The following is a 15,250-nucleotide window of genomic DNA, read 5'->3' on the forward strand; positions in this document are numbered from 1 at the left end:
CATAAACCAATCACAGGCGGTTCAGCCGACCATAAACCAATCACAGGCAGTTCAGCAGACCATAAACCAATCACAGGCGGTTCAGCCGACCATAAACCAATCACAGGCAGTTCAGCCGCCCATAAACCAATCACAGGCGGTTCAGCTGACCGGCGCCGTGGCGTCTTGTCCAAAGTGAAACGGCGCCGATGTAACGCCTCCATGTTGTGTTTCAGGTGTACGAGCAGGACGACCTGTCGGAGCAGATGGCCAGTCTAGAAGGACTGATGCAGCAGCTCAACGCCATCACCGGCTCCGCCTTCTAACCGCCGCCCGGCCCGGCCCGGTCGGTCCGGCCCGGTCCGGCTCTTCCTCAGCCACGGACCGATCTGCTCTGACTGGCTGGTCGCCCAGATCTCCATCCGTTTGGTTTTCTGGTCTGGGCTTTGAAAAGGGAATTAAACTCTGCAGCATCCACTCCATGAACAGGACCAGCTGTGGCGATTCTCTAGAACCCTCTAGATTCTCCAACATGGACCTGGGAGGAACCCAACCAGGACAGGAACATCACAGAAAGACGACCCCTGTAACATCCTCGTTTCTCCTGTTTGTGGTATTTATTGGCTGTGACTGCACCTCGCCTCTTTCCGCCGGTACCGTTGGAAATATTCCTTCATCTCTTGGTTTTGCAGAACGTTTGTAAATCTGCGATTCAGAAACGAAACGTCTTCAGCCAAAGTTTCACTGAAACGTGATATTTTTCACATGGACCTGAAGTTTCCCATCATGCCGCGCTGTTCGTGTGTTCTCCTTGATTTCCTTTTTGCCAACAGAACCAGGAAGCTCTGCTGAGCGTCAGCCCGTCCATCTCCAGGATGCTGTGAACGAAGAAACAGGAACGTTCAGAAGGAACCCCATCGTCTGAGCTGACGTTAGCCGTTAGCGACATTAGCTTGTGTTGCTGCCAAATTCTGACCTTAGGAAGCTTATCGTGAATATCTTTGTTTTTGCTACTTGTTCCTGTCCGTCTTGATGCCAAAACACAAACCAGAGGGCGAGGAGAAAGAATATTTTTAAGGAAACAAAACATTATTGTAGGTTTGAGTAAAAGAAGAAACCGTCTCTAGAGTTTAGTTTGGCCAACATTATTTCTGCCACAGTAACTGACGGCGTCGCCTCGACTGGGTTGTGGTCTGGAAAATTCAACACATTGACAGATTCAGCTGTTAGCTGTGTTTCAGTTGGACTCACTGAAACATTCATGGCCTGTAAAGTGAGACGGGGCGTAAAAAACGTAAAGAGTAAAAACGTTGTGGTATCCATAGGCAACACGAATGCTAACACTAGCAACAGACTGCTAACTGTTAGCACTGTCATGCTAAAGATCTGTTGAATAGTCTGACTTTAGCGTTAGCCCGCTAACAGTGATGGTCACACTTGGCAACAGCAATAACATGCTAACAGTTAGCAGCTGTGAAACGTTCAGCCTTCAGATTTCCCGCCTTTCCGTCCTGTTGCCTAGCAACCATGACGGTGCTGAACACAAGCTGCTAGCAATGGATCCAGAACTTTTCCTGAGTTTGTTATTAATCCTTTTAGCAAATCAAATGTAGGCATTAAATTTAAAACAGAAACAACAGAAATGACCCCATGTGAACTCGGAGAGGGAACATTTGGAGCTCAGCTGATTCACCCTGAACCAAACACAAACCAGCAGGAGAACAAGATCATTTTAATATTTCACTAATCCAGGAAGTTAAAGGATCGTTCTGACCAATAACTGGTCAGTTCAGGTTCATGACCTGTGAACAGTTCCTGCTGTAAAGATCCAGATTTAGATGAACTAGTTTCATCTCTGCTCTGTGTTGGTTGTTTCCTGACATGTTCGTCTCTGTTTGCTGGGAAATCCACATTTATTTTTATCACACTGTGGGATTTCTTTCTGTTTTTATTTGTTTTGAAGAACCAAACGATCACATGACTGAACACAAACCCACCAGCTTCACTTTGAGTTTCCTTCAGGGGTTTCGTTTTTGTAGAAAAAGACAAAAAAGTTACAAAAAGAAAAACATAATCCTAAAAAAGTCTATTTTTACATTCAGTGTCACGGCAGAGATCAGGTATTCAGAAACACAGAGAGAAAGAAAAGTTAATATCACGCAGCCTTCCAACTAAATCAACACATCGGACTCAGTAATTACCTCGTAGAAAACAGTTCTGGACTCGTTCCCCTTTTCATTACAGGAAGTAAATTAAACAGTGAGACGAGGGGAAGAAACGACGGCGAGCAGCAGAGAAGGAAGAGGAGCGAACTGCACCGGGAGTCAGACGGAGCTTTTCTAGAGAAAACCTGGACATGTCAGAGTCAGACGGAGCTTTTCTAGAGAAAACCTGGACATGTCAGAGCAGACGGAGCTTTTCTAGAGAAAACCTGGACATGTCAGAGCAGACGGAGCTTTTCTAGAGAAAACCTGGACATGTCAGAGTTTCAACAACCAAAAACGTTCAGTTTTCTAAACTAGAAAATTTATCTGAGGTTTACCTCAGATAAATTAGAAAATGTCTAGTTTTTCTAGACATTTTCTAGAAAAACTTTGGGAAAAATAATTTAATCAAATGTCAAAAATTTGCTTGGAAAAAACTCAGAAATTTTAAAATTAATCTCAGAAATTTTCTAGAGAAAAATTTTGATTTCTGACTTTCAAAAGTAAAAATTTCAGCTTTTGGAAATGTGAGGTTCAAGACAAAATGGTTGACTTTTGAACCCAGAAATATTCTGAGATTAATCTCATAATTTAACTTTTTTTCTAGCAAATTTTCTACTTTTCAAACAGAAATGTTGTTTTTTCTAGAGAATTTCTGAGATTGAAAAATTCTGAGTTTATTGCTAATTTTTGACTTTTGGAGTTCAGAAATGTCCTTGTTTTGTCTATAAAAGTCTTTCTGGGTTTTTTGGCGTAACTTTCCTGGTTTTCCCTCTGACTCGCCGTGCCAGAGCAGCGCTGCAGCTTCAGGTTTGCAGACGGGAATCTGTGTTTTTAGATTTGTAAATCATCTGGATTCACATCCAGGACAAGATGGACGACAGGATCCTGATTTAGATTTAGGATTAGACGAGTTGGAGTTTGTAAAGGAGGAAAGTTTAGTGAAAGTGTCAGAAATGGAGGCAGAGCGGCGTACACTGTGAAAAACCAGCGCCGGCTGATGGCTTCTGGGCGAACATCTCCTTCATCTTCTCTGGCTGCTGCAGCAATCCACTTCCTGCCGCCCTTCCTCCTGCGCCTCGCCGCCTGGTTCAGATCCAGCAGCTTTAAGGACAAACTTTCTTTGACTTGTGCAAATTGGCAGGAACTTAAACTGACAAGTCATTCATCAGCGTCGGGGGTAAAACCGGCCATCGGGTGGCTCTTTATTTGCCCCGGCTGCCATCTTGTAATTTCCAGACGTTTATCTGTGTGATGGAAGCAGAAAGCCTGAGGGAACGCCGCCGCCGCCGCTCAGATTCAGCTTCCTGCCGATCCAGGCTGTGAATTCATTACTGGGACGCTTCCAGCATTACCATGCAGGCTCACGCCGTTACCGCGGCAACCAGTCATCCCTGAGACGAGGGCGGCGGCTCGCCAGAATGGGCGGCGGGGTGGAAAGGTCAAGAAGGTCAAACTGAACGTCCAGCAGGAGAAACGCTGCGAACAAATCAGAACCTCACGAGAAAACTCAGAAACTTTCAGATTAAACTCTGAAAATCTCCACAAAAGGAAAAATACATTTGACTTTTGGAAATTTTCAGTCACAAAAATTAAAATTATTTTACTTTTGAAATTTTTTTTTATTAAATTAACACCAAAGTTTCAGTTTTTCTCTCAAATGTTTGACTTTCAAAACTTTGACATTTTTAAATTGATATCAGAAATTTTCTGTAAAAGAAAAAAAATTGACTTTTGTAAAATTTCTGTTACTGAAATCAAAAATTTTGCTGAAAATTTCTGAGTTTTTCTCAAATTTTTTACTTTTACGAAATTTCCAGATTAATATTCATAATTTTTGTGTAATTATTTCCTAAATGGTGAAGCCACTGCATGCTAACAGCGTGCTAACATCATGCTAACAGCATGCTAACATCATGCTAACAGTGTGCTAGCGGTTAGCACGCCGCTCCACAGTAACGTCCAGGAAGCGACTGATCTAAACGTCGTTTCTCCAGTTTTCTCTGACCTGTGGCTTCGTCTGCAGAGAAATAATTTACTCAGAAATTAAAACTGAATTTTTCTGAATCTGAAAGCTAACCGTCAAACCGGAATATTTTCCCACTTTCATCCGGATAAAAGGAACATTTTACGTTTCTGTCTTGAGGAAACTTTGGTTTTTGGATCAGGTGGAATTGCTGCAGCAGGACTACATTAAAGCAAGCTGCCTTTTTTTACAGTGTACAGTTCCACTAGAGTAGAATTGACTTTTTATATTCAAATTTAATATATTATTATTATTTGGAGTGCTCTTGAAAGCTATTATTTATATCCATGTGATATTTCTGCATATGTAAATTTAGTTTAGTCAAAAAGGACAAAAAGGACTGAATGTTTTGTTTTTCTCCTCATGGCCTTAAACAGTTTCAGTTCTGAGATTTTTATCATTTTATTGCTTTTACTTATTTATTATTAAATCTTGACAGAAGTTAGTTTACCGGATTATTTGTAGACTTTTATCTATGCAGCAGAACACAAAGCCGGAGTCGATCATCTCTGGGCAGCAAGTTGGAAGAAACTCAAAACAATTTTAGATTCAATTTGAAGATTTAAAATCCAGGAAATGATCTTTAAGTTATTTAATTTATTATTTTGTATCTAAAACAATAAGATGCAGCAAAAGCAAAGGAGGTGGATTAGCAGTGCTAGCTAGTCATTGGACTGTTTTAAAGCAGCAGTCTTCAGTCAGAGGCTTTTTCAGATGTGTTGCAAGACTGACTGCTACTGGAGATCTGTCCAAATGACGTTTTTGGAAGAAATCAGTTGAGACAATTCAGAAAATAAAGTATTTTTGAATTGAATTGAGTGGCATAAATAACATGCTGAAGGTTTCTGGAAGCTAAACGGTTGGAAGGAAAATATAAAAGGAAGAAAAAGAAAAATTTGAATCTATTTGATTTTATTGAGTGGAAAAAAACATAATTAAAAACAGCAGCTGAGCTGGAAACGTTGGCGTTTCATCCTTTATATCCCTTCTTTCTTTCCTTCTTTCTTTCCTTCTTTCTTTTTTAAATTAAACTTCCTCCACTCGCGGTCGGGACAGAAATGAGATTCTGTGAGGAATAAGAAGGCAGATGAAGTTCAGTCTGGGTGGAGCCGGTTCTGAGCGGCCTGACGTGTGAAATGGACCGTCAGCTCCGGTTCGGGCCGCCGGCTTACAGAACACGAATAATAGAGTAGAAAGAGAAAGTAGAAAAGATGATTTGCACCTCATCTCATCAGGGAGAGGAGCCAGGAGGAAGGAACGTCGATCCTGTCTGACTGCAGGACATCCGATGATGATGATGATGATGATGATGATGAAGATGATGATGATGATGATAATGATGATGATGAAGAACGGCTTCTTTCCATTACGTTGTTTTTCCATTTGCTGGTTTTTGTAACACACTGTAGAACAGTCCCATGGTCCTTTTTATAGAAATGTTATTTCAATGGTTCATTTTTTTTGTTTGATAAATAAAGTTTTGATACAAAAACAAAATGGCTGCTTGTTGGTTTTTTTCTTCCGCAGGAAAAACACTTGTCTTTTCCAGCTAACAGAACGTGGTGGAGCGCCTGCTGGGGTTGCTAGGTAACAGGTGGAACTCTGCTGGGGTTGCTAGGTAACAGGTGGAACTCTGCTGGGGTTGCTAGGTAACGGGCGGAACTCTGCTGGGGTTGCTAGGTAACGGGCAGTTCCTGCTGATTTATGATGTTACTTTCTGCAGGTTTTTGAAGCGGATCATTTTCCTGATAAAAAACTTTAAATTATTCCCAACAAACGGCTTTTTGTTTGTGTTTTATGAAACACTTTAGCTGCTTCTAGAAGCAGCAGAAACTCAGATGAAAGTTTCTATATCAGAATTTTATTCAGTAACGAGTCATTTTTCCTCAAATCAGCTAAATAATTACATGAACATTTATTAGTTATCTTTTATTCATATATCATTTACCTTACTGTCCAAAAATCTGCTAAGTGCTTTGTATTTGGAAAATTTATCAAATGTAATATTTCCTATTAAGAATCTTAGTTATTCATGCTGGAGGGAAACTCATCGATTATAAGCTGTTCATGTTATATAAACACTTTGTCATACTACCCCCAAGAATTTAAAACTACTTTCACTCCTGCCATAATGTTAAAGGAGAATCAATCCTAAGGTAGTTAAATAGTTAAAGGACATGAATGATTGAAGGCAGCTAATATAGAGCACACACTGTAAGGCTAGAATGTTAGCATTCGTATGCTAACATTAGCATTAGCTGCTTTTGTAGCTTGCCTCACAAGTCAAAGTTTTGGAATAGAAAACTGTGTTAAGAGGAAGTGTTAGTCAGCCAGTGGAGTTTATAAAGTAAAACTAAAGAAATATAATCTTCCTCCGTTTGGTTCCACCTGAGCATTTTTAGAGAGAAATTCAGGTCATTTTGGGAGAAATGGCCACAGATAAATAAAAGAGGCTTCAGAACCGGAGCTTCAGACATGATGATGATGATGATGGCTCCGCTCCTCTGCAGCACTTTAAAGTGGCACCAAGTTTAGTGTCATTCAGTCCAACGTGAAACGTGAAATATGGAAATTATTTTCCCCAAACCTGATGCCTGAAAGTCCCACTTTTTTCTGAACTCTGATGTTTCGCTGACCTTCTGAATGGAAAATGTCAGATTTAATCTGATTATCCGGCTGAACGGAAGCTGAACACATCAGTTGTCTCTCGGCTCATTGTTCCGCTGATTTGATAAAAGCAGCAGAAGGTTCTGTCAGGAGTCTCTTCAGCGCTTCATGGATAAAATCAAACCTGAATTAAAGATGAATCAGCTGAATTTCTGAGAGTCTTTATCTGAACACAAGCTGAAAGCAGGAATTAGATTCAGTTCAGCTGCAGCTTTTCAAGTTTGGCTTTCAAACCTCCACGAAAAAACTAAATCAGCTGGACGGGAGATCAGCTGCTGGAGCTAGAAGACAAAAATGGAGGATTGAATGTCCATGAAAGAAAAACTCAGAGTTTAATCTCTGAAAACTTCTACAAAGAAAGAAAATTTCAGAGATTGAAAAGTTGCAGTTTTGAGAGAAAAAAGGAAAATTTTAGATTCCTAGAAATTTTCTGGGAAAAACAAGGAAATTTCTGGCTTCACTAAAAATTGCTAAAGTAAAACAACTCAGAAATTTTGTGGTTAATCTCAGAAATAAAAAAAGGAGAAAAAAGAGAAATTTTTGAAAAGTTAAACATTTACTAGAGGGAAACTCGGAAACTGATTTTTTTTTTCTGGTAAATCTTTGAGATAATTCTCAACATTTCTGAGTTTGAAAAGTCAAACAAATTACTAGAAAAATCTCAGAAATACTGAGAATACACTCAGAAATGTTCTAGAAGAAAAGCATGAAAGTCTGAATAGTTAAAAAATTGCTAGGAAAATTCAGAAATTCTGAAATCATTCTCAAATATTTTGTAGAAAAAAACTTGTAATTTTCTGAGTTTTCAAACTCAAAAATGTTGCTGTTTTTTCTAGAAAATTCAGATTTAATTCTCAAAATTTGAGTTTGAAAAGTCAGAATTTGCTAAAGAAAAAGAGTCAAAAATCAAAAATATGAAACTTTTTACATTTGAAACTGAATTTTTTTTATATTTCAAAATTTCAGATGTTTTTCTAGCAGATTTTCAACTCTTGAAGCTCAGAAATTTCCACGTTTTTTCAAAATAATTTTCGATATTAATCTAAAAATATTACTTGAATTCTTTTGCTCCTTTTTCTGTCTCTGACGACTCAACATGTCTTATTTGTCGTATTTCTCGTCTTAGATATTTGTAATCATCCTGGTTGGTCTTCGTTCCTGATTCTCTGCGTTTCCTCGCAGCTCAGATCAGGAACATCTGGATCGCCAAGTTCAAACTGCAGGAAGTCGGTCAGAAGTGGGCAGATTTATTATCTGCCATAATGATCCTGAATGAGCAGCATTTATGTTTCTGTAGAATCATTTTTACGCTGCCTTGTAAAATAACTGCCTGTTTTTTATTCAGTTTATTTTCTCTGGAGTTCACATGATGAGCGTTTCTGAGATGATGCTTCTCACAATATTTCATTCATAAAAACCTGAACATCTTCCTGTGGTATTTGTCCTCCTTTCCTCTGACACTCAGCGGCCCAGAAGGATCAACAAAATGCCAAAACTACCTAAACTACCTAAACTTAAATTCAGCTTCAGCATCGCTGCCAGTTTGCCATCACTTCCATGCAGCTTCAGTTCTGTATTCTGATTAGTGTAACTTCCAGAGTAGCATCACTTTTATTTGATTATAACTGGCAAAAATTACATTTTTAGCACAAATTCAGTATTAGCAACACTTGTCTTTTCTAGGAGCCATTGTACCAGCTGACCAAACATACTGGTGCTCAGCTTGGGGTTGCTAGGTACCCCAAGGTCTGGGCTTTGCTGGCGTTGCTAGGTAACGGGCTGGGCTGTGCTGGTGTTGCTAGGTAACGGGCTGGGCTTTGCTGGTGTTGCTAGGTAATGGGCTGGGCTTTCCTGGTGTTGCTAGGTAACGGGCTGGGCTTTCCTGGTGTTGCTAGCTAACGGGCTGGGCTTTGCTGGCGTTGCTAGGTAATGGGCTGGGCTGTGCTGGCGTTGCTAGGTAACTGGCGTTGCTAGGTAACGAACGGGCTGGGCTTTGCTGGCGTTGCTAGGTAACGGGCTGGGCTTTGCTGGCGTTGCTAGGTAACGGCCTGGGCTTTGCTGGCGTTGCTAGGTAACGGGCAGCGCCTCCCGGTGTGTGACGGTACATTCTGGAGGTTTTTGAAACGTCTCATTTTCCAGTCACCAAAAACATGAAGTTATTGCCATAAAACCTGGATGTTTTTTTAGAGNTAGTTATTCATGCTGGAGGGAAACTCATCGATTATAAGCTGCTAATGTTGAACTTCACAGTCAAATTAGCAGGTTGTTGCTAAAGTTAGCATATTGAAGCTGTTCTGTTATTTTGATCAACCAAAATAAACTGCCATAATCAGGGGTGAAAGTAGGGGGGTACGGTCGGGGACCGCGTCCCCCTAAAAGATTTAGCGGGGGTTTGCAGTTCCTGTAAGGGGAGCGGCTGTAAAGAATCAATGGGTTCATGTGGAGTTCACCCACTAATCAGCTGAGACTCATTAGTTTTTCAAGAACAATCTAAAACAGATTTAATCAGTTAATAAATAACTTTTTTCCCATTTCATGTTGTTTCTGAGCTGTTGGTGCTTTAATAGAGCAGCAGGGCGACGAGTCGATCTCAGCATTAGGAGACAAACTGAAGTGACCAGCAGGTCCTCCTCTGATTGGCTTATCAAAACGTTCATCACTTTATTAAAGAACAAAAAAAAAATCAACCAGGTGTTCAAATTAATGACCCAACAACAATAATAATCTCAGTGATTATTGTTTCTACAAGGTGTTGCGTAATTCTGTGTGTTTCGGTTCCAGACCCAAAATAACGATCAGAGCAGGAGTTTAAATCAACTAACCAACCACCGCTGTGTTCATGGAGGATTATTAATGATGCAAAATAAAAATCAAGCCTGGAAACCTGATATTATAACGGACTGAATGTTACGGCTTGTGCAGGCGGTTGCCACAAGGGTGTATAGAAAATGGATGGACAGTTTGGGCATCTCGCTTTGAGCTCAGAGTCTGAGAGGCTTTTCATCTATCAAACTGGTTTTTGCCTCTTATTTAGTGGAAATATTGATGTTGATGAGATTTTCTCCAAAATGACCTTTTTCAAAAATTGCTAGGAAAATTCAGAAATTCTGAAATCATTCTCAGATATTTTGTAGAAAAAAACTTGTAATTTTCTGTTTTCTGTAATTTTTTGACNAAAAACATGAAGTTATTGCCATAAAACCTGGATGTTTTTTTAGAGTTGCAGTAAAAACTCAAAGGAAACAGAAAACTGTGGATTTTGCCCATTAGGTCACCTTTAAAGATCCGTTCCTGAAGCTGTACAGTAGGGAATCATGAAAACCAGGACAAAGATCTTCTCTCTCTCTGTCTTTTGTCTGAGTCTCACGCTGAGATATGAACCGCTGCGTGTCGCCCCAGTTCAGCCCTTTCCCATGATGCTCTGCAGGGATCCGTTTATCTGCAGACAGGAAACGCTCAGAGCTGAGAGTCGATGTGTCTGATTCCAGCTGTCAGGTCTGAGTTCATCTCTCTGGTTCACATGAAGCTGCAACAATCAGACACCTGGAAGTGTCATCAGAGCGACGCAGTGAAACCACCTCATTGTTCTATTTGTCTCATAAATATCTGATTTTTATCTGTAAGGAACATCAGTCGCTGCTGGTGCAGCTCGTTTCTGGCACTGATGTAAAATCTCTGCTCTGCAGCCTCTGGAAACAACTTTTCTCTGAGAAACACGACTGAGTTTCTCCAGTCACTGGATTCCATGTGCAGCAAGAAGCAAAAGAAGGTGAAATACTAAAATATGAAAACCAATTAAAATGGAGGAAACTCAGTTTGACGCTAATCTGGTTTCACTTTAGCACAACTGGAGGTCAGTGAAGTGGAAAGACTCTCTACCTGCAGCCCAACCTGGCAACGAGCGCCGCCTCCAAAACCTCAATGAAATACGTTTGGAGTCTTCCTCTGGTGGACTTCCTGTCCATGTCTGGGTCGCAGCTTCTTGCTATTCTGTTAATGTGGACAATGTCCTGCTGCAGTCAACCAGATCTGGACATAACATTGCAGGATCCAGATCCATCAGCTGCAACAATGTTGGGACTTTTGAAGCTCAGATGCCTCTAAATAAAAAGTTTTCCAGATCACCCAGTGATGCCCATATCAGCCAGTCCACCTTCACAGGGCCATTGCACAGACTTTAGTTGTTTCAGACCTAATTAGTTTAGTTTTGCTGGCCTTCAGTGAGGTTGGTGCAGAGTTCAACTGCTCTTCTGCAAGATGAAATGCTGACGCACAGCATCCTGGACACGGCGACTTCATGGCCTCGTTCTGGATCAGGGAAATTACAGCTGTCAGAACATTTCACATCACATTTTAATCATGCAGCAGACAGCGGCTGTCTGCTGATTCATTCACCTCGTTATGCATTTCAGTCCATTCTCTCACAGCTGAATAATAAGAGATGAGAGCGTCTGGCTCTGATCTCAGAGTTCTCCATGTGGGGTCTGACAGCCATCCGTCCTTTCAGTCTAAATGCAGAACTTCAACTCAGAACTCCACAAACTGAGGTGAAACTTGGACCAGTGCATTTGGATAGAAACGGGTCCTGTGAGGTTTTCAGTCTGGATGTCTGACGCTCCAGTGATTTCATTTTGGTGTTTGTTGAGGTTTGGTTTCCTCACCCAGCTGACACTTTGGCCTCTTCCACCACAGATGACCAAAAGGTTCAGGTTACTGGTTTTACCTTCAATAATGGTCCAGCTGGAGACTGAACATGTTTACTGCCTTTGCTCAGTCTCTGGGCCAATCAGTAACTACTGTCTGCCAATCAAATCACCGGCTGCGTTCGGCTTGAAAAGTTGTTCCAATAAACGGGCAGAACTGCGAAGGACCTGCAAATCTAGACAAATCTGTCTGGATTAGACTGGGGAAGAGCTGGCGAACGCCCAGGAGGAGCTTTAAACGTCTGGAAGGAAGGATCTACGGTAACTCCTGTCCTTTCTCCCACTGAGTCAAATGGTGTCAAATTTATTTTATTTTGGCCAAAATTAGGATCATAACTGTCCTCAAAGGGCCGTTTGTGCCAGAGTATTCTGATAAAATCTATTAGACTGTTAAAATATTAATAAATACCTGTCTGAATTTAATAGCATCTTTTTATTTTTGCTGCCACCTGCAGGTGGGAGTTGGCATCACTTCAACCCAACGGTTTTGACCACTTTGGAGGAAAATTTCCAATAAACACATAATTTTGCATTAGTGCAAAAAGTGCAGGAATCTGTTGATTTTCCATGAATCACAATAAACTTCAGAGACTGAATGATGTGAATTTACTTTGATTTGACTGATAAATGATCTCAGATCATTCAACTGTTTAATAGTTTTACTTTGGGTTCTGGCTCTGAGTTTGACATGCTTCATTTTATGCTTAGATTAGTTTAGGTTTTGGTGAATTTACTCAGTTTACTAATGAAATAGATGCTTTACTTTGAATAAGATTTTGGGTCAAAAAACCAGATTAACTGGATGCGACTGATGTTCCTGGTTGGGACCAGGATGAAGAAAGTAATAAAATAAAATGCAGACTGAAGAAGTTTCTGTGTTTATCTGACTGAAACCTGACGTCTCACGGCCGTTCAGTTGGAGGTCACAGGTTCATAATGAGCCGTGAAACCAGTTCAGGACTCATTTCCATGCAGTGGCAGCCGGTGGCAGCGTGGAAATGGATCATGGCCGCTTCGCCCAGACTGACGTCGCTCTGCGTTTAATGACACACAGACGGACCTGCTGTGGTTGACAAGGCAGGAAAACACAAATGTTTCTGTTTGAAATGGTTTTTCTTCTCTGTAACCATCAAAATTACAAGAACTTATAAAAAATTACTTGAAATGTTTCACTTTGAGTGACGAATATATAAAATCAATGAGTTTCACTTTCTGAATTGATATAAAAACTTTGACAGCTGTTCACAAATGATTCTTTTGAACAGTTCTTTATGATGGAACTGGAGATTCATTTGTTTTTTCGTGACTTTGTTGATTTATGCTTTACACACTCTGCCACTTATATAATTTAAATTTACAGGCGAATAAATACAATAATACGAAGGGATGATTGTATAATTCTTTATTTTGGTTCAATGTTATAAATAATACAAAAATGCTGTCAATACAAACAACATTTAGATATTATGTGCTTAATGTTTTTACTGTATAGAGAGTTATATTTGATAAATTAGAATATGCATTCCAGTGAGTCGTTTGTCAGATTAAAAACATAACAGGCTTTAAATCAGGACCATTATTTTTTATAGGTTGGATGTAACATGCTAATCCTAAATGTCAGGATTTTATTCCTGCAAGCATAAAATCATAATAATTACCATAAATAAGGGCTTGAAAACATCAGTCTGAGTGTAATTAATCTATATAATGTGCTTCACTTTGTAAACTGAGTTACAAAAACAAATGAACTTTTCAACATGTTGCTGAATTTATTATTATTTCCTACAACAATACTGCTTTTGTTTTGCACTGTCTTGATAAAAAATATAAATACAGATGATTCAACTTGTTTTAATAATTTCACCAAGAAATGTCAACATTCTCTCATCTAATATGAAACTATATACAGGCTAAAATGGTTTGTTCTTTGAAAAAGGTACATTTTCAAAAATAAATTGGCTTTTCAGAGGGAACCTTCAAAGAACTGTTCACTGTACACGAAAAGTAAAATAGATGCTAACATTGATTTTTCTACAAATTTATGTTTTAATCAACATTTTTATGGTAAAAATCGTTTAATTTACATGAAATGCAGTTCTGCGCTTCACCTCTGGGGGCGCTGTCTCACACAAAGTGAATGAAGCAGGAAGTTGGCGCTTGCTCATTGCTGTTAATATTGCTAATGAACTTGTTTAGTGATACATTTTCTACATGTGGTGACGCTCCACAGTCTGGCTAATATATTTAAATAATGTGTGACTAGACTTCCTGATCGGCGCAGTGACGATGCGCAGGATGAGGCAGGAAGTACTGTTCCTCACTGTTAGGGGGCGATGCTGAGCCACACAGACACTGTGGACACAACGAGCGGCAGGTGCTCTTCTTCTACGCTTTGAAAAACCTGAAAACTATCGGAAAATACATAAAGTGATGCCGGAATAAAACCGTTCAAGGCTGCTCTGCTGTTCGGTGTTCATCTTCATTAAAACGGTCAGATTTTAAAAAACTAAAGGATTTTTTTCCAACAGAGGGACAGATATTGGTAGGTGGAGACTTCACATGAAAATACAGGTAAAGTCATTCTCGATTTACAGTTTTAATCAGAAAAGAGAGAGAGGCTAGCAAAAAAAAACATTCAAAATTAAAAGAGAGCATCTAATTTGACCTTATATTAAATATTCTCTCATTCATCTTTTATCTGTTGAGTTATATGGAAATGATTAAAGCATTATCAGAGGTGAGCAGCTAGGTTTTTGGAGGAAATGTACTTTTAGGAGTAGTTTACTGTACAGTTTACTTTTTCTTGAGTAAATAGTCAAAAACTGTAATCAGTTAAGATCAAAGTGATGACGGTGTATTAGGACCATGTAGATAGAAAAATAAAAAGGAGAAGTTTTTTTTTTTTTTACAAAAACTCAGACATTCATCTCAGAATTTTTCTCGGGAAACATTGAAATTTGAGTTTCAAAAGTAAAAAAAAAAAATCAAGTTTGAAATTCAGAAAATTTCAAAGGTTTTTATATAAAATTTCTGATATTAATCTCGAATTTGCAGTTTTTCCTTGAACATTTTTGACTTCGGGAGCCCACAGATGTCTGTATGATTAAAGAAATTTTTTTACAAGTTTTAGTGGAAATTTACTCCCTTTTCTCTGTCCACGCCATTTCACAACATTGAAATATGAGTTTCTATTTTGTATTTGTTTATCTGATTCTAGCGGCGTCGTTCCTACCCAGAATCCTCCTGTGCTGGTCATTTCCGTCCTGTAGAGGGCGCTGACAGGTCACAGCTTAACATTAACAGTTGATGTTTGCAAACAGAAATGTGTGATTTTTATGATTTGACTCAGGCGGAGCTGCGACACACAGAGTTCAGGTGACAGAGCTTTGTTTGTAGCTCTGTGTCGCATTTTCAATTTAAGACTGAAAACAAAACTAAACAAGATGAATAATTCATGCAGCGTGTGTGTGAATGTGTGTGTGAATGTGTGTGTGAATGTGTGTGTGTTTCTCTGCTAATCCCTTCAGTTTTGCTGCTGATTTTCTTTGTCAAGCGTGAGAGAGTAATTAATCAGATCTGAAATGAGATTCTGGAATTAAAAATGTGTGTGTGTGTGTGTGTGTGTGTGTGTGTGTGTGTGTGTGTGTGTGTGTGTGTGTGTGTGTGTGTGT

General features: G+C 39.6%; 1 protein-coding gene and 2 long non-coding RNA genes across 4 annotated transcripts in view; 2 read left to right on the forward strand and 1 right to left on the reverse strand.

The window, feature by feature from the left end:
- Positions 1–404, forward strand: part of LOC103154765 (netrin receptor DCC-like) — a gene marked incomplete at its 5' end in the record, with an annotated part of 41,051 nt that extends 40,647 nt beyond the window's left edge. The window contains one exon of the mRNA XM_007576168.2: positions 216–404. Within this exon, the coding sequence (XP_007576230.2) occupies positions 216–305 (90 nt within the window). The remainder of the gene's footprint in view (positions 1–215) is intronic.
- Positions 405–2,829: 2,425 nt separating this feature from the next.
- The window catches only part of LOC107833508 (uncharacterized), a 23,439-nt gene continuing 11,018 nt past the window's right edge, over positions 2,830–15,250 (reverse strand). Inside the window, exons 2-3 of the long non-coding RNA XR_001659255.1 lie at positions 9,331–9,337; positions 2,830–3,248 (exon numbers count right to left, since the gene is read on the reverse strand). This is a non-coding gene — a long non-coding RNA (uncharacterized LOC107833508). The remainder of the gene's footprint in view (positions 3,249–9,330; positions 9,338–15,250) is intronic.
- LOC103154752 (uncharacterized) overlaps positions 13,867–15,250 on the forward strand; it is a 7,953-nt gene continuing 6,569 nt past the window's right edge. For both annotated transcript variants that reach the window (XR_477958.2, XR_477957.2), the window contains exon 1: positions 13,867–14,150. This is a non-coding gene — a long non-coding RNA (uncharacterized LOC103154752). The remainder of the gene's footprint in view (positions 14,151–15,250) is intronic.

Source organism: Poecilia formosa, unplaced genomic scaffold (genome assembly GCF_000485575.1).
Source record: "Poecilia formosa unplaced genomic scaffold, Poecilia_formosa-5.1.2 Scaffold399, whole genome shotgun sequence".
Taxonomy (NCBI): Eukaryota; Metazoa; Chordata; class Actinopteri; order Cyprinodontiformes; family Poeciliidae; genus Poecilia; species Poecilia formosa.